At 42.9% G+C, this 23,759-nt stretch overlaps 1 protein-coding gene across 2 annotated transcripts in view; it reads left to right on the forward strand.

The window, feature by feature from the left end:
* The window catches only part of GALNT1 (polypeptide N-acetylgalactosaminyltransferase 1), a 148,059-nt gene that overhangs the window by 94,115 nt on the left and 30,185 nt on the right, over positions 1-23,759 (forward strand). For both annotated transcript variants that reach the window (XM_073678491.1, XM_073678490.1), the window contains exons 3-5: positions 530-704; positions 8,768-8,934; positions 17,629-17,836. In XM_073678491.1, coding sequence (XP_073534592.1) covers positions 530-704; positions 8,768-8,934; positions 17,629-17,836 — 550 coding nt within the window. The remainder of the gene's footprint in view (positions 1-529; positions 705-8,767; positions 8,935-17,628; positions 17,837-23,759) is intronic.

Here is a 23,759-nt window from a genome sequence, read left to right on the forward strand (position 1 = left end):
ATCAATTCTGTGTAGAATTGACAAGGCCCAAAAAAGAATTCCAACCCTCAGATTAATTCAGGCTTTAAAACATCAGATCCAAAGTAGATCCCACAATAAAACTAAACCAATCCCGTGTCTAAAATAATTGACCCCTACATTTATTCAAGCAAATTAGGATACCACACGCGAACATTGATGCATAATCTGTATATAAATTAATGCTCAAAGTAAAACCTCAAATTTAGGACCAGTCCTAATGCAAACCCCAACACCTCCCTTAAAAAGTTCAACCTCCCCAGATCAGACCCCAAAATTCAGATGGATTTAGACCCCCAGCAATAAATTCAGACTTCAGATATTTCAGACCTGAAGCCCACGTTTTTCCTCCTCTGTAGTAACAGGTACAGGACTTTGATCATGTAACTTCAATGTCGTAAAAGTCCTACATCCCTTCTAGCTGGAGCTTTGCCATGATTTACATAGAACTAATTAGGAACTGTGCAATTTTGGTGTGTTGTACTTAATCCAATTTCCTTTTTTATGTTAGGTCCTGGTGTTATTCAGAAGCTACATGAGGGGCCTGGAGAAATGGGAAAACCTGTTGTCCTTCCTAAAGAAGATCAAGAGAAGATGAAGGAAATGTTTAAAATTAATCAGTTCAATTTAATGGCTAGTGAGATGATTGCACTCAACAGATCTTTACCGGATGTCCGGCTGGAAGGGTATGCGAGATGCAATGTTTATTAGGTGTAAAAACTCTGAAAGCTAAAAAAAACTCACTTTGAGAAGATGGTCTGTAAAATGCTCATTAGCTTAAGAGACATCACATAATGCGGCTTGTAGATTGCTTTAGTTCACTCTCCACATATGTATATGTACCTTATACATCATAGCACCTTTAACACACTGGTGAGGTGGGGTTTGCCACACCCCAGGGAATTTTTGTTCGGCTGCCATTCTTTGAAAAATGCTGGTATGAGGATACGTGTCTCACTAGCTTCCATCCATTTGTGGGTGTCAAAAATTTGTTATACTCATGTGTAATCAATCGCCAATAAGAAAACAATTAAAACAAATGTGATCTTTGCATTTTCTGTAAAAATACGAGATTTCTAAACACTGGGGTATAGGAAACCCCACATCACCAGTTGTGTGACAAAAACCCCACCTCACCAGTTGAGGGTTAAATAAAAGTTAAATTGAGAACCTGTATAGCAATATTCACACAAAACAGGTGACTTCATGATCTTTGAAGACTTCTGAAACAGGTGGGCTTGGGTATGCTTAGTATCATTGTCCTGCAGAAATCAGAAAGCTGTTGATGCCCAAGCTTCAGGTTCCTCACAGGATACATGACATTTTCTCCTAGTTTCAATGAAGTATCAGGAAATCCTATCTTGCCATTAACAGGGTGCACATTTCCAGTGATAGAGGAAGAAAAGCCGTCCCAGAGCATCCTTGAGCCATGGCCATCACTTCGCTCACTCCACACTTCCTCCTCCAGATATACTGTTGATCTATAAGCCCAAAAAGTTCCAGTTTTGTTCCAGCGATCTTAAGATCAAGATTTATTTTCATTTATTTTGTTTTACTCTCTTATTTAGTACCATTAAGCCCACAGGAATCCTCATTACTGGCCCCATTGGGGCTCTCAATCTAAATTCTCGGTAGTATGTCTTTGGAGTGTGGGAGGAAACCGGAGAACCCAGAGAAACCCACACAAACACGGGGAGAACATACAAACTCCTTGCAGATGGTGTACTTAAGGACATTAGAAGCAAGACCCCAGAGCTGCAAAGCAATAATGTAAACCACTGAGCCACCGTGCTGCCTAAAATTAGTATGTGCCTTACTGTGCAAACTGAATCCTCAGTGCCAGTTACCATCAAATATTGCTGTAGTGTTTTGCTGTCATTTAAAGGTTTTTGACCACCTTCCTCCTCAGGAATCTGTTGGCAGCTGGTGATAGCTTAATTTTTCTGCTGCATCCAGGTAGAGGTACAGTTGAAAGCTTAGCTTTTAAAGTTCATGGACTTACGAACAAAGTACATTTTTATCAATACATCTTGGAATAATATTAACTTCCACATTTGGATGTGTTTTAAAAAATGTTCCTGTGCTGAGATAATCTTATAAATGTGCCCCTGCTGTGTACTGTGTAATGGCTGTGTCTGATCATACAGGGACATGGTCTGATCATACCACATCTCCTGAGCAGGGGAGGAAGGAAAAGAGTATACAGACATTACAGCACGGGAGCAGATCTGCATGAGTCCTTATATAATGTGCATTTGATCTGAACTGCATCAGTGTGTCATTCATTTGTATTTCAAAGTGGCTGCTTGTCCTTCCATTTCCTGCCTAGATGACCAATAGTACTGATGTGCTATACTGAGTACATGCTTATACAATTTCATCTGTAATGCTTCCATATTGCGGATCCATATTACAGACGTCTACCAATATGCTCATGTAAAACAAGCCTTAGGCTAAGTCCCCATGGTGTAAAAACACCGCAGATTTTCAGCTGCATATTCGCATGCTTAACACTTTATGCATTTTACTGTGCCAGCAAGGTGCATCAGATTTTTATAAATGTCCTGCACATGCTGTGAAGTATATCCACAGAGATCGAGGGCAGGAGGTGCGGGTTTAGATATTCAGGTCACTTTATGCTGCGGGTGTAGGTGCGAGTTTCACCCTTTGCAATTCAGAGAGTGAAATGTGCGGCTTCCCTGCAATGATACCTACTGCAGTAAACAGTGGTCTCGGCAGCACGTTGTGCTGCTGATAACGGTGATATTCTATGTACACAGAGCAATCTTCCTATGCGCTTGGACTGAGATCAGCCTGCCGTAAACAGGCTATTATACTACCACAGATCGGCTTAGATGCAGCTGATTGGCAGTCGTTTACCTGCGTGGTCGACCACTGTAAATGCTGCCTTTTTAATATTGAAGGAGGTTCAGGATTGATCCAAGAGTTCAGTAAATAATTCCGCCCAGATTATGTCTGGCCAAGCTGCAGGACTCGTAAATCGCACATTTTATGTACAATAAAACATGAATTTAGTGATTTTTCCAAAGTTATGTCCTTAACCACAAACTTAGGAGACCCATTAAACCAGGGTTCCCCAACTCCAGTCCTCAAGGCCCACCAACAGGTCATGTTTTCAGGATTTCCTTAGTATTGCACAGGTGATGGAATTATTGCCTGTGCAGGTGATGGAATTATAACCTGTGTAATACTAAGGAAATCCTGAAAACATGACCTGTTGGTGGGCCTTGAGGACTGGAGTTGGGGAACCCTGCATTAAACGATACCAACATTAACAGATTATTTATTATGTGTCAAGCAATGTAAAACAGTCTTTGTGGGCTTAGCCCTAATTGTAAACCTTCAAAGGAATCTATCTCACCATGTAAAGAATATTAGCTCATCAAAGGACATGGTGGAGCTGAGCGAGGGCCATACCGCAGGCTCATTACTGGTGCACAAGCCAGCACAACGGATCCCTACTATTACAGCGATTAGGGCTTGTGCTGGATTACCAGTTCTTCCAATGATATTTGTGTCTGTCAATAAGGTGATCTGGAAATGTGAATATTCATCATGTTGTAGCCTATGTTCAGACTTGTGCTACATGCTTCCTTTGTGATGTCCACCAAGCTTTGATATTTTGACAGCATGAATATTTCAGTCTACACCACAGTTCTTGTAGCAGGAAGTACCGACCATAAGACTTGGATTCCCCGGGAGCAGAACCCTCACGTTAGTCAGAGCTCCACTATCCACAAAAGACACAATGCGCATTAGCATTGAACCTTCCTCTAGTGAAAGTTTAGTTTAAAGAGGTTGCCACCAGCAGAGCGACGTTTGCAATGTGGCACTTTGAAATATAATTGTAGAAGAGATTTCTCCATTGTGTTTTCCCCAGTGGGCTCTTCTAGATGGGACAGCAGTAATTGGGGAATGGAGCACAACTTGGCAGAACCATTGCAGGACAGTCCGCAAGGTTTGAGTGCGAATAAAATGAGACTGCCTGTATAATATTCCATGACTTATGAATCTACTGACCGTTCCTCAAACATGTGCAAGGGGAGGTAACAAGAAAGTCCCTCCTGGTTCTGGAGTCAGCCGATCTGATTTCACTGCTTTGGCGTCCTGGATGGTGGATTCCTCCTACTTCTTACAGCATCACACAAATGACATCACTCTGTTGTAGCTTGAACAGGACAATGAAACTATAGAATTAAGAACCTGCCAATGATGGTTATCACTCTGGTACTGAAGGGGTTACTCTCAACTGACCAATCTTACAGAAGCCATTTTCTCTAGATGTTTTTCTCAAGTTGGAATGACTTCACCTTTTGTATTCATCTGTCTGCCGAACCTATTGGAATATATTCTGCATTGTCCTATGCCAGTCCTGGTGGTTAACAGAGGCTTCATTGTTATTGCATTTCCATCGCATTTATGGCACCATCTTCAAGAATATGCTAAGGTGAAACTATCTGCACTCTTTGAATCTTGCCTTGTGCATATACAATGGGGTGTTCAAGTCTTCTGGTAATGAGAAGTCTGATCTTGAGATCAATACAGATTGGATTGTAATACTATCCTTTTATTAACTACTTGAAGTGCTAGATCCTTTGCTCAGCTCTTTTTATTATATGTGCAGCTTGCATTTTTAAGCACTTGTGATAAGATGCCCTTGAGATGTTTCATGTGTGAGATGTATAAATGATTATAATGAATTGCCCTGAAAGCTAGGACAGCTACGCTGTATTATTTTTTTCCATATACATATGTATACATTTTTCTTTATCCTTGGGCAAGGAGTTTCATCTTTTGCCGGTCACACAATTTTAAGACATTTATGTCAGCCATTAATGACAATGATCAGTTTCACTCTTGCACAAGCTAGGTAGACCGGATTTGTGGTTCCTGATGTTAACGTACCGAAATATGCTTCAAATCCCAAGTTCTACAACTTTTTCACAGTTGCGTTATCTAAGGTGCCAAGTGCCCAGCCATCAGCAGCTGTCCCAGATCCTGGCTCATTCAGTTAGCGCTGACATAGGAGAGGGTTTCCTGCGGTGTCATTACATTACTTTGCTTACCTTTTCGGCACTTAGTTGACCTGCAGTGGGGATTTTGGAATCTGCAGCATGTCAATTCTTTCATTACAGATTTTATCCTTCCAGTATTTTCACATTGTAAATTTGAGCTGGGAAGTCTGCTGTGGCAGATACTCACAAAAAGTGTGCACTAAGCACCTCATTGGCATTTGAGCCTAATAAAGGTGGTCTCCAAAACTTGCCCAAAGATTTTTAAACCAATGCTATGGCTCTCATCTCAGATTTCACTACAAGCATCTGTGCTTACTTTGATATGCCAAATTGTCTTTAAAGTAGCCTTTATCTAAAAAAGGCAAATGGTCAGCTCAATGAGATGTGAAATTTATGCTGCATATTGAGGTCTATAGAGAGGCGAGATGGTGGAAGAAGCAAAGTGAGTGAGAGAGGCAGCGAAGTTAGATGGGAAGGGTCCTGAAGGCTTCTCCCGTCCTGACTTTTGCTGGTTGACCTGTCAGGCAAGAAGAGTTGGGTGGCTGCTCTTTACCCCACCTCCTCCTTGACTAGTCCTCTTTATCACCTTGATCCCTAAAATTATATTCTCTCTGAGATGCTGGAGCGTATCTGAGTGTACCACACAATTGTAGCAATGGGGCCGGTCGCTGATGCTGCTCTTGGCTCGGGCATTGTGAATTAACTGACAAGCTCACCTTTCAATAAATTCCAAGGTGTGTGTTGGACAAGGAACTTGATATTTTTTTTTTATTGAAGTCCATTTAAAGGAACCTATGATCTGGATACTGGACCCCTTATTAAAGGTATGTGTGCAAAGGCCATTTATTGCCTATATAATCCATACCTCGCTTATAGTATTTTATTAGCAAATTCTTGAGAAATCCAGCTTTGGAGTTTTAATCGGAAGGTCTAGGGTTGGACACCGCATTGTTGGCTCTTCTGCCTCTTTTTCTATTTCCCTGCCTGCCGCCAGCCTCTGGTCTCTGATGGACAGGTAATTTTTCTCTCACCGACATGCCTCCCCTGCCTGAGATTCTGTGCTGGTGCCATCATTGCCTGGCATCGTCTCATTGTCGTGGGAGTGGCACGTGCACAGTAAGCTCCTGATGACCTTGCCAGAGCCGTACTAGTGATCTGTGCATGCGCCACCTCCCTAATGAGACCACCCCGGGCAATGCACATTCGGGGAGGCAAGTCACTGAGAGAAGAGAGACCTATCCATCAGAGACCGGAGGCAGACAGGGAAATAGAATGAAAGGCAGGAGAGCTGGAAGTGCAGTGTCCGCCCCCTGCACTCGCCACTAACACTTCAAGGCTGAAATTCTCTACCATTTCCATCATACTACTGCAAGCAAGGCATAGATTTAATAAGCGTTAAAGGGCTTTACACATGTGCTTTTAATTAGGGATCTAATATCCTGATAACAGGTTCCCATTAAAGGACTGTTCAGTTTTTATCATGTAGCTGAATTATCTAACTTTAGATAATAATCTTTATTTTTATATAGTGCTAACATATTCTGCAGCGCTTTACATACATTATCAAAAAAGAAGATCTCTGAGCACATAATATGCATGTGACCCCATGGATTTACAATAATGTGATTAGATTGTGGGACAGATTGGTGTCAGATAGTGGATTGTGCGTTTGACACCGATGTATAGGGCGCTGCACTGAGGGCAGTAAAGGCCAGATATTGCAGAGCAGGGGACAAGCCCACAGGAAGCGCTCAGGAAGTATCCGCGTGTGTTCCAGTTTGCAGATATTTCTCCAGACTTCCTCACCACTGACAAAACAAATAAATGTCCCGCATTGCAATCTCTTGCTGTATTCCAACTCTTGGCATTGCTCATTTCCAGAAGATCTCTACTGCTAATTCTGTAAAGTCCAGTCCATCAGTATCAGTGGTATAAATGCAATGTATAGAATGAAACAGCAGAAATCATGCAATATCCATCGTACCATTTATTTTCGAACTGCATAGGTCCATATCAGAGGCAGGATTTGGCAGATAGGAGCTTCTGATTGCTACTTTCTTCTTATTGCCTTCATGCGTGGCTGAGCCGGTACCCATCATACACTGTGTGCAGAATTATTAGGCAAATGAGTATTTTGATCACATGATACTTTTTATACATGTTGTCCTACTCCAAGCTGCATAGGCTTGAGAGCCAACTACCAATTAAGTAAATCTGGTAATGTGCATCTCTGTAATGAGGAGGGGTGTTGACTAATGACATCAACACCCTATATAAGGTATGCTTAATTATTAGGAAACTTCCTTTCCTTTGACAAAATGGGTCAGAAGAGAGATTTCACTGGCTCTGAAAAGTTCAAAATTGTGAGATGTGTTGCAGAGGGATGCAACAGTCTTGAAATTTCCAAACTTTTGAAGCGTGATCACCGAACAATCAAGCATTTCATGGCAAACAGCCAACAGGGTCGCAAGAAGCATGTTGGCCAAAAAAGGCGCCAAATTGCCCATGAATTGAGGAAAATCAAGCGTGAAGCTGCCAAGATGCCATTCGCCACCAGTTTTGCCATATTTCAGAGCTGGAACGTTACTGGAGTATCAAAAAGCACAAGGTGTGCGATACTCAGGGACATGTTCAAAGGTGGTGGTTTTTCAGCCTTCCTTACCTTGGCCAAGAAACATAAGATAAAACATCAAGAATGGGCCAAGAAATTCCTTAAGACTGATTTTTCAAAGGTTTTATGGACTGATGAAATGAGAATGACTCTTGATGGGCCAGATGGATGGGCCAGAGGCTGGATCATTAAAGTGCAGAGAGCTCCACTCCGACTCAGACGCCAGAAAGGTGGAGGTGGGGTACTGGTATGGGCTGGTATCATCAAAGATGAACTTGTGGGACCTTTTTGGGTTGAGGATGGAGTGAAGCTCAACTCCCAGACCTACTGCCAGTTTCTGGAAGACAACTTCTTCAAGCAGTGGTAAGGAAGAAGTCGGTATCGTTCAAGAAAAACATGATTTTCATGCAGGACAATGCTCCATCACATGCATCCAACTACTCCACAGCGTGGCTGGCCAGTAAAGGTCTAAAAGTAGAAAACATAATGACATGGCTCCCTTGTTCACCTGATCTGAACTCCATAGAGAACCTGTGGTACATCATAAAATGTGAAATCTACAGGGAGGGAAAACAGTACACCTCTCGGAACAGTGTCTGGGAGGCTGTGGTGATCGAAAACAGATCAAGCAACCGACAGAATCTATGGATGGAAGGCTGTTGAGTGTCGTCATAAAGAAAGGTGGCTATATTCATCACTAATTTTTTTGTTTTTGCATGTCAGAAATGTTTATTTCTAAATTTTGTGCACTGATATTGGTTTACCTGGTGAAAATAAACAAGTGAGATGGGATTATATTTGGCTTTTATTAAGTTGCCTAATAATTCTGCACAGTAATAGTTACCTGCACAAACAGATATCCTGCTAAGATAGCCAAATCTAAAAAAAAAACCACTCCACCTTCCAAAAATATTAAGCTTGGATATTTATGAGTCTTTTCGGTTGATTGAGAACATAGTTATTGATCAATAATGAAAATAATCCTCTAAAATACAACTTGCCTAAAACAATGGAGATTCTACCTGGAAATTGTTGTTCGCAGTGTGTTTTTGTGAACCTATTATGAAATGATTTATTCCATTAATGTTGTTTTTCTCCTCAGATGTAAAACTAAAGTCTATCCGGATAATTTACCAACCACAAGTGTTGTGATAGTGTTTCACAATGAAGCCTGGACGACCTTATTAAGGACTGTGCACAGTGTTATAAATAGGTCGCCACGACTTCTTCTTGAAGAGATTATTCTCGTGGATGACGCCAGCGAGAGAGGTTTGTGTCATAAGTCATCTTTTCATCAATTATCATTATGATGATGGCAAACTTCAATAGTTTTATGTTTATTATTTTTGTACCATAAATGCTCTTTAAAAAAATTTGTGTGTGTTGCCATACTCTGAGAGCCGTCATTTTTGATAGTAAAAACTCTGTGGGAACGCTGGCATTTGGGTGACCATGTACACATACCCCCTTACATGGTTTACAAATCGGGTTAATTCACTTTTTTATTTTGAATTTTGATAAATCTGTCTTTTTCCGACACGGCAATTCCAAATACGTTTTTGACATTAAATTTAATTGTGACTGGGAAAACAAGAGATTAGTATATTGTAGTAGTAAAGTTTTTACCAAATTGTAGCAACTCCGTGGCACCCCACAATGGCGTTGCCATGGCCCAGATGGCAGTGCTTAAATGCTGCTGTCAAAGGCCGGTACCAGCCATGTTATATGGCCGACATCTGCCCTGTGTGGAGTGTGCTCAGCTCCCAACACTCTGACACTCTCCATTATATAACCGTATGTCATGGCGTGCTAAGGGGTTAAACGCCATTCTCCGTTTACATGTTTTCTTTATTCTGTAGGTTGTCTTTGTTAGTGTTTTTATGTTTTACCTTTTGGGGGAGCTGTATGACTGCTTTTTGTTCCCAGGTGTGGTGTTTATTGGTACCATTGCTTTTTCGTACTACTTTCATACTACTTTTAATTATTAAATTCTTTTTCTTTACTGAGTATGAGCAGAAAACAATACATCTGGAATTGTTTATTAATTGTATTTTTTATGGAGCTCACCATGCAGTATAATTACTGTGAAATGAAAGTATTCCTGTTAGGGATGGAGGGAGCGTGGTCGCGGGAGACAGATAAAATCTCACGGGCCCAGTTCCTGAGCTCAATGGGCCTTTATTGGGGTCAGATCTGTGGGCATCTGCTTCTTCCTACCAAGGGGTGCTACCTTTTTTGCGATTGGACAAGGTCACAATGGGATGAACGTACATGCCCCTGAGAGCTGGACAAAATGGAAAAATCCAGGTGAATGAGAAGAAAATGAACACATTGGATGCCACTAATTTCGGTGTCCTGTAGCGGAGTGGAGGAAGAGTTTTTCTATACATTCCTATTTCTGTTCGCTGGAGTGTACAGTTTATATAAACTAGGTTCACTTTTATGAAGCTTGTTATACTGACAGATCCTCTTTAAAATGTAAAACATTGCTTTTAATGACTTTTCTAGTAGTTGGTGCATGAGTTTTTTGACTCTACATTTTGGCAGAATAAAACCTGATGAAAATGAAGCTTTATGTCACCACTGATGAGCATAAATACACATAAGACCATCTTCAACACCTTTCTCGTTCTTCACCTGCAAGAAATGGGCTCAGTCAGACAAGCGTATTTCGTGTGCTGTCTAAGAATAGGACAGCACTCTGACCAATATAATGCTATAGGGCTGCTCAGATGAGTTTTATCATGCTGACCGAGTGTCTTCCATATTTCAGATGACTCTCCTGAAAATCTATGGATGCGCAAAAGAATGTGATGCCATACAGAGCATCCATATTGCACCTGATCTTTACATGTACACTGCCAATATTACCATAGGAAACTATATTTCTATATGTACATTTTAAAATGTTAATACATATGGATGTCACATAGACCTAAAATAGAAACACGGATGGCATGCAGAGCGTACATGGGCAACTACATGGATGAAAGTCGTCAGTTTTCTGGATGAAAATTGGACAATTTTTCATACTTGTCTGACCACCGCCTTATTCTGTTTAATAGACATGCTGTCACTATTATTTCTGAGGTGCTTCATCTACCAGTGCCCCCCATACTCCTCGCACCCTAATGCACTTCTCATCTGTGCTTGAACTTATACTGCTGGGGTGATCATACATGCGGAGCCGCTGTCCACCATTGTTTGTCACTATTCACTGGCTAACAGCTCTAGACAGAGATTTTGTTTTCTTTCAGTTTTTGTGACCGTGTTGCTGCATGTGACAGAGGAACAATTGGGAAGTTGGATAGCAGCTCCATGCTATACTGTCAGATAAATCAGTCCCACTATATATACACTGCTCAGAATAATAAAGGGAGCACTAAAATACCACATCCTAGATATCACTGAATGAAATATTCCAGTTGCAAACTTTGTTCATTACATAGTGCAAATTGTCTCTTCAGAGAAGAAGAGGACCAGAACTCACTGCCACCTACAGGAAGTAGCAATCCTAAAAGTCAATAGTGACCCTTTAACGAGCCTTATCACATGACTTAGGATATAAGCCAGAACCAGAAACTCAGTTTGCAGACACTGTGTTTCGGGGTATTGCCCATCGTCAGTGCAAAGTGTGAGTTCTGGTTTGGCTAGGTGAGAGGCGTCAGACCTGTATCTAAGGGGTAGCATTTCTCCTTGTGGAGAGCGACATGTTAAGCATGTCACGGTGAGTAGACTTTTAAAGCCTCAATGTTGCTCTGGGAAATATGCAAATTTATGCATATCACTGAATGAAATATTCCAGTTGCAAAGCTTTGTTCATTACATAGTGCAGATTGTCTCTTCAGAGAGGAAGAGGACCAGAACTCTAGTGCCACCTACAAGAAGTAGCAATCCTAAAAGTCAATATGACCCTTTAACGAGCCTTATTCGTTACATAGTGGAATGCGTGGAGAACAATAAAACATAAAAATGAACAATGTAAATCAAAATTAATATCCCATGGAGGTCTGGATTTGGAATGATACTCAAAATCAAAATGGAAAATCAAATTGCACGCTGATCCAACTTCAGTGGAAATGCCTCAAGACAAGGAAATTTTATTTATTTTATTCACCTATATAGCGCCATTAATTCCACAGCGCTTTACAGACATATCCACTGTCCCCATTGGGGCGCACAATCTAAATTCCCAATCAGTAGTCTTTGGAGTGTGGGAGGAAACCGGAGAACCTGGAGGAAACCCACATAAACACAGGGAGAACATACAAACTCCTTGCAGATTTTGTCCTTGGTGGCATTTGAACCCACAACCCCAGCGCTTCAAGACAAGGAAATGATGCTCAGTAGTTTGTGTGGCCTCCACGTGCCTGTATGACCTCACTACAATGCCTGGGCATGCTCCTGATGAGACGGTGGATGTTCTCCTGAGGGATCTCCTCCCAGACCTGGACTTAAGCATCAGTCAACTCCTGGACAGTCTGTGGTGCAAAGTGACGTTGGTGGATGGAATGAGACATGATGTCCCAGATGTCCTTGATTGGACTCAGGCCTGGGGATTGGGCAGGCAAGTCCAAAGAATCAATGCCTTCATCATGCAGGAACTGCTGACACACTTCAGCCACATGAGGTCTAGAATTGTCATGCATCAGAAGGAACTCGGGGCCCACTGCAGCTGCATATGGTCTCATAATGGGTCTGAGGATCTCATTTCGTTACCTAATGGCAGTCAGGGTACCTTTGGCTAGCACATGGAGAGCTGTGCGGCCCTCCAAAGAAATGCCTCCTCACACAATTACTAACCCACTGTCAACTTGGTCATGCTGGATGATGTTGCAGGCAGCAGAATGTTTTCCATGGCGTCTCCAGACTCTGTCATGTCTGTCACATGTGCTCTGTGTGAACCTGCTCTCATCCGTGAAGAGCACAGGGAGCCAATGTTGAATCTGCCAATCACCCTGCACTGTGTTGGCCTGTAAGTACAACACCCACTTGTGGACGTCGGGCCCTCATAAAGTCTGTTTCTGACAGTTTGAGCAGATACATGAATGTTGGTGGCCTGCTAGTGGTCATGTTGCAGGGCTCTGGCACTGCTCCTCCTGTTCCTCCTTGTACAAAGGAGGATGTAGCGGTCCTGCTGCCGGGTTGTTGCCCTCTTACCGGCCCCCTCCACGTCTCCTGGTGTACTGACCTGTCTCCTGGTATCTGCTCCATGCTCTGGACACTGTGCTGACAGACACAGCTACCCTTCTTGCCACAGCTCGCACTGATGTGCCATCCTGGATGAACTGCACTACCTGAGCATCTTCTGTGGGTTGTACATTAGACACCGGCTCATGCTACTGTACCTCTAGGGGCGAGAGCAATGATGTAATGCAAGTGACCAAAAGAACAGCCAAAAAGGATGAGAACAGAGAAATGGTCTGTGGTCCCCACCTGCAGAACCACTCCTTTATAGGGGGTACCTTGCTAATTGCCGATCATTTCTACCAGTTGTCTGTTCCATTTGCACAACAGCAGGAGAAATTGATTCACAGTCAGTGTTGCTTCGTAACTGGACAGGTAGATTTCACAGAAGTGTTATTGACTTGGAGTTACATTGTGTTGTATAAGTGTTCCCTTTATTTTTTTGAGCAGTGTATATTATGTAATGAATATGTTTGTACATTGGGAGCTCACATGCTATACATCTCCTATCCAATGTAGCCTAATAACAGGTCATTAGAAGTGTTCAGTGGCCTTCATGGTCTTGAAATCTGCATTACTAAAGCCAAACCTCTTCCTAGCCTTCCAGGAGTCTGTAGATTTATAATGTCAGTAATAAACTTGTCTTCAGCAGCACAGTACCTGAAGACATGGATGGTCACTAACGATGTTACTTCCCCAACCTGCTAGAAAAGAAGCATATTTTTCCTAATGACTTCATGCCCTGTGTGCACACAATGATGTATACGCAGTACGCTGGTGCCAAATGCTGCCTCGTCTCCGCTGCGTAGGAAGGTGTCAGACAACAAAGTGCTGCTGCTTGATCACTTGTTTATGCCGCTGAGCGCAGCGCTGGCAGAGAACTCTTGGCTGCGGCACTATTTTGGGTGGTTTCGTTCTCTACACTCATAAGTGATTGTTACCCAGGTCGCTTTAGCAATGCATTTATATTTGTTATTTCTGAACTTGAAAAATACTGTAGGATGAATGCAGAAAAGTTATTTTTACAGTTTGAGCATGTTTTAATGTCTGATTTCGTTTATCATGAAAATGAGTTTTGTTTTCAGCATCAAGATTTGATAAGTCAATGTATATTGTAACTGTGGTGCTGCCCAAATTATATAGCCAACAGTATGGGGACGATGATGGCACACAGACGTACGTACGAATCGGGCCAACATTGTGCACCCCTCTTCAGGAGAGCCCTTCTACTAAATATTGGAGCATTGCTGCAGAGTTGAGTCAGTCTGTCCATTAGTTTTTATGGGCTTGAGCTTATGAGCACCCTAAGGCAGGGTGGGGAACCTCAGGCCCGTGGGCAGTTTACGGCCCTCGATGACCTTCTATCCGGCCCCCGGGCAGATTCCTGGGGACCGCAGTGCTTGGACTGGCAGCTGTATTTTGACGGTCACTGGCCCTTTTCTTTTTGCTGTGTGAGCACATGCGCGCTGTGTTCACTACTGGGCACCGAGGCGCGTGCAATGAAGGATTACGTCCTGATACCAGTGCCAGCGTCAGGACATACATTATGGGCACAATTTGTACGGCCCCCGAAGGATGGTATTCCCCACCCCTGCCCTAAGGCTACATTCCCACGATGAGACTTTGGTGCATTTTCTTGCAGGTTTTCTGCAGGAGTTCTGCTCCTATTAGGTGAGTTAGGGTACACGCCTTTATTCATTGAGTTTTTACATGCATTATTTCTCGTTGTTCTCTGTTGTGGTTTGCCTCCTTTTGGTGTCGTGTTTTTAAATAAAACTGTTTATCATTGTCTGATTACAGGCTGTCAAAGCCCACTAAAAACTCATACGCATTTTTTTCCTGTGGATATTCCTCATCTGATTAAAGTGTATGGGTTAAATCTACTAATGAAACCTTTAGAGCACAAGAGAAATTGACATGTTGCGGAAACATTTGGCATGAGATATCTTTAAATCCCATTCTTTTTGCTAGAACGTCTGACACTGCGTGATTTGTGCAGCGAAAATATGTAGTGCCAGAAACGCACCAAACACTCATTGAGAACTTGGTGTTATCAGAATATGTCAATAGGTTTTTGCTACCTAATCTGAGAGCAGCATAATGTAGAGACAGAGACCCTGATTCCAGCTGTGTGTCACTTACTGGACTTCTTGTTGTAGTTTTAATAAAATCACTTTTATTCGCAGGAGAGCCTCACTAAACGACTAGTAAACCTGATGCCATGTAGTCCATATTCATAAGCTTTGTATTACTCCACCCCCACCTCTGGCAGCTTTCGGCCTATGCACAGTACACACAGAAAGCGCCAAACAGTGATGTGGGTGGGGTTATCCTTTGCTCAGCATTTAGAGAACTGCTAGATCTGCGACTTGTAAAACGGTCATATTATCAAAACTACAGCAAGTAGCGCAGTGAGTGACACATCTCTGGGATCAGGGTCTCTGTCACTATATCATGCTGCTCTCAGATGGAATAGCAAAAACCTGCTGACAGATTCCTCTTAATTGTCAAGCTTTTTCTTGGTTACCACAATGTTAGGGGGTAGTTATCTAGAATATATTACTGTATGTTGTATAGGAAAAATTTCTCTTTGCTGTAACTGGACCAGCAGAAACCATGATGTTTTCTTGTGTAATTCTGGTCCAAGGTGCTAATTTCTGTGGCTTTTTTATGAATGTTACGTTCTTATGTTTACTGTTTAGCAAATAAAACCAGCAATCTCAGGCATTTCAAGGGCCACACAAGTGGTACCAAGGAGACACCGGTTTGCCAAATTCTTTTTCTTTTGCTTTTGGTTTTTCCCTAAATACACATTATTAAGCAATGAAATATTTAGAGGATCCTCAGATTGAATACAGTGTAGATATGCATCTATTCCAAGTGAAAGAATAATTAATGTGGCAGCTCATTTCCCTAGATAAAGCCCGTCAAATTAAGATTCCATTCATGCAAAGTATGAACTGTTTCCAAAATAAATTTGTGTATGGCCTCTGTCACATTGGGTTATCCGTCTTTTAGATCTGGTTGGATCTCATGACAAAGTAACATGAGCAAAGCCTTAAATATTGGCCATTAGACTAACAGAAATATGAAGCTTTTCATCTTTCTCAATAGCTCCTTCTCGGTCACACGAGGATCTGTCAGGAATAATATCTCCTGCCGCCTGAGTCACGGCATTGTCGCACAACGCTTTGTCACTTAGTGCTTGTTCCTGCAGGCTTTCTGGCAGTATCATGGGGCAGCTCTGCATAAGTCAATGAGATGTGTAAGAGACCACACCAAGTCTACTGCTTAGCCTCACTCCATTGACAATGGCTCTTATTGTGGTTCAATTACTGGATATCTATTGTGTAATTTGTACAACTTCTAAAATGTGTTGTATGCCGTAAAATGTAAGCTTATGTTATAGCGGAATTACCCGACATCAATAGTATGAGTCCTAAGGATAACCTCCAAGGGTTGTGACTGTAGCAACCAAAGTACAGTGGATTATAAAGAAGTAATAGAAATCTTACAGGGGATGTCTGATGAAAGAAGAAAAGTCTGCAGTCACTCTATGGGACTGCAGACTGCCGAAATGTAGCGCACACTGTCACGACTCCACTGTACACCCCATGCAAATATATTTATGTGACAGTGTGCTATTTGCATACTTGTGGTCCCATGCTTACTAGCCTCGTACAGCTTCTCTCAGTAGGAGAGACCTGAAAGAAGCTGGAGATTAATGTGCACTGACCACAAGTATTCAAATAGCATACATGCGGTCATGTGCCCCCGTCCACCTGCGCTGGACATTCAGGGGACTCATGACCATCACACACTGTGACTATTCAGCAGCCTGCGGTCACAGAGTAACTGTAGGCTTTCCTTCTTTACTGTAGACTTTCCTTCTTTACTGCGGGCTTTCCTTCTTTACTGCGGGCTTTCCTCCTTGACTGCGGGCTTTCCTCCCTGACTGCGGGCTTTCCTCCCTGACTGCGGGCTTTCCTCCCTGACTGCGGGCTTTCCTCCCTGACTGCGGGCTTTCCTCCCTGACTGCGGGCTTTCCTCCCTGACTGCGGGCTTTCCTCCCTGACTGCGGGCTTTCCTCCCTGACTGCGGGCTTTCCGCCCTGACTGCGGGCTTTCCGCCCTGACTGCGGGCTTTCCGCCCTGACTGCGGGCTTTCCGCCCTGACTGCGGGCTTTCCGCCCTGACTGCGGGCTTTCCGCCCTGACTGCGGGCTTTCCTCCCTGACTGCGGGCTTTCCTCCCTGACTGCGGGCTTTCCTCCCTGACTGCGGGCTTTCCTCCCTGACTGCGGGCTTTCCTCCTTGGACAACCCCTTTAAGTGTCATAACTTATTGGTATTCTATTTGGACTTGGCCTTATGCACACAGATCCATATTTTGGTGAGCAAAGACTGCTAATAGCCCACATTTTACCTCTCTGTTCAACCATATGGAATCTGTGAACAGAGTTGTAGCAAGCCATAGGTCATAGCATGTTATGGTCCTATTCTCCCCATTGTTTCTAATGAAAAATGATGCCTCATGAATGGCTCCCATGTCAGCACACTGCCTACGGGCCTATAATATGGGCTCTTAGCGGTTCAATGTGCCACCATACAGGGGCTGAGCCCTGTGGAAACATACTAGTAATAAGTGGCAGAACTCAAGCTTTTGCTTCATTAAGTGTGTAGCAGCAGTGTCTGCTTATTAAGGCTGTATGTGTCCTCAGTGCAGACCTTCTTCTATTTAATGTTGTCTTATTCTTCAATGCTTCATGTTGTTTTCCAGATTTCTTAAAAAGACCACTAGAAATATATGTCAGAAAGTTGAAAGTACCTGTACATGTCATTCGCATGGAACAGCGCTCTGGGCTGATCAGAGCCAGGCTCCGAGGTGCAGCGGCTTCCAAAGGACAAGTCATCACGTTTCTAGATGCTCATTGTGAGTGCACGCTGGGATGGCTGGAACCTTTACTGGCACGAATAAAACATGACAGGTAAATGCGCTTTCACTAATCACCATACTCAGATGGTCTATGTGGGCTCCTTTTATTGTGACTACATGTTGTAGAAATATTGTACCATCTCTTAGCTGTTTATTATCGTTAATGCGTGTGCCAGCTTTACTGTCCACGACTGGAAATATTATTTCTATTGGAGGCGTTCATTCTGACCTAGCCATCTGCTTTGTGGCATGTTAATGGGCTAGTTCAGCCCGGGGAAAACAGTCTGTTTCTTTGTTTTCTAGAATCTGCCCTTGTCCATGGCCAATATGTGATATTGTAGCCTCATCCATGTCCATACTCAGCCTCAATGTTATGCTGTAGACTTGTGCCCACGATGCAGATTTAATGCGTTTCCATGGCGGCATTTCTGCCGCGGAAATGCATTGAAAACGCTTGTTAAGATGTTTGCCATGTTTCCCAATGATGAAAAATCCACAGCACAACCATTTCTTGGGCGATTTTGCAGCAAAATCGCCACCATTGACTTGCGGATGTTATGCAGTTCAATGCCCTTATGGTACCCGGGTCTGGAGAAGAGGAGAGACTCATCCGACCCAGGTACCATGGTACCTGCAAGTTAAAAAAGAATTTAAAGTGAAAAATAAAAAAAAATATTCATACTCACCTCTCCGGCGGTCCCCGGTCTGCTCCTGGCAGCGTCCTCCCTCCGCGGAGGCCTGTGGTGTACTGGCAGGACCTGCGGTGATGTCATTTAGTCAGCTGATGGTCACGCGATCGCTGATGTCAGCGGTCAGGTGATGGTCGCGTGACCCTCAGCTGATTAAATGACGTCATTGCAGGTCCTGCCAGTACACCACAGGCCTCCGAGGAGGGAGGATCGTCGCCGGGAGGAGACCGGGGCTGCCGGAGAGGTGTGTATAAGGTTTTTTTATTTTTAGCTTTTTTATTTCTTTTTTTTTTTTTTTTTTTACTATGGATGCAGCATTTGCAAACAGAACTCTCTGGTCACACAATATAAATCCATGCCAGTTGCATGGATTTATATTGTGTGACCAACTTGTCAAGCACTTTTCCAAGTGATGCTGAAAATTGCTTGGAAAAGCGCTGAAAAAACACATGCATAAACGCATGTAAAACGCTTAAAAAATGCTTGTAAAATCTGCATGTCTTTTTTCTGCCAGGGAGAGGAAAAACCGCTCAGGAAATGTCTGCTTGCAATCTGGGTCGTGGGCACATACCCTCAGGCTTTCTTCACAGCGCAGGCCCATGCAGTGCTTGACATGCCATTATTGTGCTGCTTGGATATGGCTGCTGCTGACAGCAATACATACCCCAGTTTAGTGACGCTAGCACCCCTCTACCTCACTAAGGGAAGAGTTGAGGAGGTACAATATTAAGTACAGAGCGTGTACATGGCCAACCCCCACATCTCCAGGAAGATTTGGGAACTGACAGTCCGCTACAAAGGGGCTGTGTGAAGAAAAGCAGATTACCTACCATATATATTTTATGATTAGTGGGGGGGTCTTGGCTACTAGACTTTCTGCAATTAGAACTTCTGACAAGTACAATTTAACCCCTTGCTGACGTGCTGTAAATGTACAGCAGAAGCCTGTAGGGGCTGTATGTAACAGACTATGGAGCCAAATTCCAGGTGCCAGCCTTGTGTACTGGGGCTGACACTTGCCTGCAACAACTGGAAGTGGAGACAACTCTGATCCCAACAATTTAACCCCTTAGATGGTATGGTCAGTAGTGACTGTGGTATCTAAAGGGTTAGATGGAGGTTGGGATCCACTTGGTTACTCCTCCACAGTCAGGGCTTAAAGAGTTTTGCAACACTCACTTTTCCCTGCTGCAGTTTTTGAAAAAGAAAACAACCACCCTCTCAGATTCCACCGCTGCTCCCGGTGTCCGCTATTGTCTGCAATGCTGCCGTCATGTTGACATCACTGCAGGCAATCAGACAGCGCTGAGCTCAGTGACTGGCTGCAAAACTGTCGACATGACATCAATGCTGCAGACAATGACAGACTCTGGAGCAGCGGCGGAGGCTCAGTGGAGGACTCGGGGAGGCTGAAAAAAGCCATTTTTTAAGCAAATTGCAGCTGGGGGACAGGGGTTTTCTGAAAATCCATTTAATAGGAGACCAAAGACTGGATAATGCACTGTAATACAGATGTATTGCAGTGTTTAGGATTATTGATCACATGTACAAGTTATTTAAGGAGACTAAAAATAAATGTAGAATATATTTTTTTGATATGTAATAAATGTTTAAATCCCACCTTTACCTATTCATCCCCCTATAACAAACCCTCATACAGTTATATTGGGGACAAATGATTCTTGGAAAACATAAAGCTAAGTAGAAAAGCCTGGCTAGGCAGGAAGTGGTTAAGGTTCCCCAGTTCTGCAGCGTATTGACCGCGTAGCCCTGGGAGCTGTACACACATTACATGGGCCCCGCAGTGTAATGAATGAGTGTTTGCTGCAGACAGATTACGATTAGAAATATATATGAGGATATGAATATTTAATCTTCATGCTGATAACATGCCTGGATTATTGCATCATAGTCTACATGTTAAATACAATTTTACCTTTCTGTTAATGGCTGATAATGTGAAAATTCACTTAGCTGGATGGCATATGTTAGCAGTTAAATAATGAAGATTGAATAAGTGCTTTTTAATGCACTTCTCCTACAGCATGGATTAGATACTATGGAGAGAAATGTCTGTGTAGTCAAAAAGAAGAAGAAATCAATGGTTTAAGCTCATCAGAGCACTTCACCATCTGTAAATAAAGACGCTTGTTTTATAGTGGATGTCTTGGCCAATTAAAAAACCCTTTACGGAAGAAAGTGGGGGTGGACATATTTTTTGGTGTAGCACTTGGGATAGTTCCATCACATCTTACTGATTAGTGATCTCCAATACGTTGCTCTCCAGCTGTTGTGAAACTGTAACCCCCAGCATGACACAAGGGTGTATTCAGACAGCCATGCTGGGAGTTGTATTTCCACAATAATTGTGTGTATGTTCGTATGATTTTATAATGCTATCATATGTACATGTGTATTATAGGGGGTGTCCAGTGAATCTAAGTTATGGCCTATCCATAGGATAAGTAAGGAGTTGTTGAACAGTTGGTCCCTGGGACCTGCACCGATCAGCAGAACAGGGAACTTTTATCCCCATAGGAGTAGTGGGAGTGTGCATGCTGGAACGCTGCGCTGTTCCTTGCGCTGCTGTGCACTGTGCTCGGCAGTTCCCGGCAGCCCTATAGAGAATGAGTGGAGAGCTAGTCAAGAACTGGACCTGTCACTGCATTTTATAAAATCGATAACATCTCTCCTTACTGCCCAGTGGTTCCGCTCCCATCGATGAGACTCACAATCAATCTACACATCATCACATCTTTGAATAGGTGAAAACTTGTTTCCACTGCACAACACAAGCACATTAGATAGCTGATGGCCAAACGAATGTAAGACTACCTTCACATGTCCAGGAGTCATCCGTCACAACGCATACAGAAGAAATCCGTTGACAAAAACATTGTGCAAACACAACTTTTTTGTCCATTTTTTTAAAAAAAACTGATTTCAGCTTGATCCGTTTTTTTAACATTAAAGTCAATGGAGAATGGATCCGTTAAATAGCCATCTGTTATCTTCAATTTGAAACAGATCCTGTAAGCAAAAAAATGTATCCTTCTCAAAAGAAAACAATGGCTATTCAGCGGAGCCATTGTCCATAGACTTTAATGTTATAAAAAAACGGATCCAGCTGAAATCATTTTTTTAAAAACTGACAAAAACATGGTGTCTGCACAACTTTTTTGCCAATGGATTTCTTCTGGATCCTAATGGAGGATTACTGGACATGTGAACACAGCCTAAATCTAACAATTATCTCCCTGACTCTCACATATAGGAACGCGTGGACGAACGTTCTTTTGTTCTGTTAGAGAGTAGATAACAGATTCTTTTGGCAGAGGCTTAATTTCAGGGAGAACGGAAGGAGCAACCTCAAATTAAGCAGGCAAGATCCTTTCCAACATCTGTCAAGGGAGAGTCAGGAGGCCCCGTGCACATTAGACTATTGTCACATCAGACTTTAGTGTAACTTCTAGAATAGGCTATACTGCAATAACAAGCCAAAAATAAGCTTTCCTGTGCTTGCTGTAAAGGCTTTGTCCACTACCGGATGACCCCTGCTTAATTGCCCCAGCGTGCACCATAAATAAGTTACACTTTGCTCCTGGTCCGATGCCAATCCTCTTTCGGACTATTGACATAACGATACATGGCTGCCGGTCTCCTGCAGCCATCACGATTCTGTCAGAGCAGTGGTCTTGTGATATTGTTTATGGCAGGATATCACCGAGGAACAGTGAGGGTCCGGGAAGTAAGTATACCTTCACTGTGGGGCTTGTTGTCCAGTAGTGAACAGCCCCTTTTCATAGCTGCTCATCTCTGCATTTACGGTAAAGGGTGCCGATGATATTATGTCCCCACATGCCTGCCAGGACATGTGTATGATACCTGCTGATCGCGCATGCGTCTTGGCATCATGCACGCATCTCGGTATGTATGTGACATAATCTCATCATAACGGATTCATGCGGAAGACAATGACACTGCGATACCCCTTTAATGCAAATAAAAACATGAAAAGTATTCGGGAGAGGTCATAAACTGCATAAATGTAATTTACACCCACAAGCATGTGAGGACCTGAGAAGATCTCCTGGATGTAAGAACATCATTTTAGGTTTTCACAGGCTCCAGGCCCCTGATAAATGCTGTTAATGATTGATGCCTTTTGTTGAATATCAGGAATATAATTTCCAAATTACAGTAATGTCTGTGCAAAGTTCTAAGCAAGAAATACATAATGGCACATTTAACTGAGCCAATAAGTGAATGAGCGTTCTCAGGAGCTCGGTCATGATTACTGGCTTATGTAAACCTGTCTGTGATCACCGATGAATGTGCAAAAAACTCACTTAATAGGTGATGGGATAGTTTGTGTTGGCAAGGCTGCACATCGCCCCATGCATGACATGAAAGTGTGAGTACTGCACAATTTTGATCCATGACAGCCGGCCCTAATGATGAGCGAGCTGTCAGTCAATGCCGGGGGCGCAGTTACAGCCGCCACTCTCTATACACACAGCGGTGATTTGAAGCTGCGTCAGTGCCACCCACGTGGCTGACACCCGATCACTACCGGCAGGAATACAATTCATTTCCTCCCAACAGCGGGGGTCTAAGTGCGGAGCCAGGCAATATGTATTAAAGTTATTCCTAATATTAATATAGCTTAAATGGCAAAAATTATCATATTCCAAGTAATCCTCCTCATATTCACAACATAGGACATGTTTGTAATGTCTAAACCAGGGCAAGCCATGAAAGGTGCACCAAGTAATATTCCATATAGTCACGCTCACCAGAGATATGGCCCCCAACATCACATGCTAGTTTGCCATTTGATGCGGTGGGAGTTTCTTTCAGAAGATCCAGACATGTGAGCTTAGATTATTTGTGGTCTTATCCTAGAATATCCTGGTTGACCCTAATAAACAGTTTGCCATCTTCTGATTGTGGCTAACTTCATTAGTGGGCAACAGATTCTATAAAAGTCCAGTGCCAAACCATGGATATTAGTAGTTATCCATATTTGTACATGCTGGTCTGATATCCAGAAGCACATGTGTGCCTTAAAGGGGTTTTCCCATGAACAAAGGACATTTTAATCAATACATCTTGGAATAATAACTTCCACAATTGGATATGTTTAAATAAAATAATTCCTGTGCTGAGATAATCTTATAAATGTGCCGCTGCTGTGTACTGTGTAATTGTTGTCTCACCGTGCAGGGACATGGTCTGATCATACCACATCTCCTGGGCAGGGGAGGAAGCAAAAGAGTATACAGA

Source organism: Phyllobates terribilis, unplaced genomic scaffold (genome assembly GCF_046119375.1).
Source record: "Phyllobates terribilis strain yellow unplaced genomic scaffold, ASM4611937v1 Scaffold_4__5_contigs__length_816908805, whole genome shotgun sequence".
Lineage (NCBI taxonomy): Eukaryota > Metazoa > Chordata > Amphibia > Anura > Dendrobatidae > Phyllobates > Phyllobates terribilis.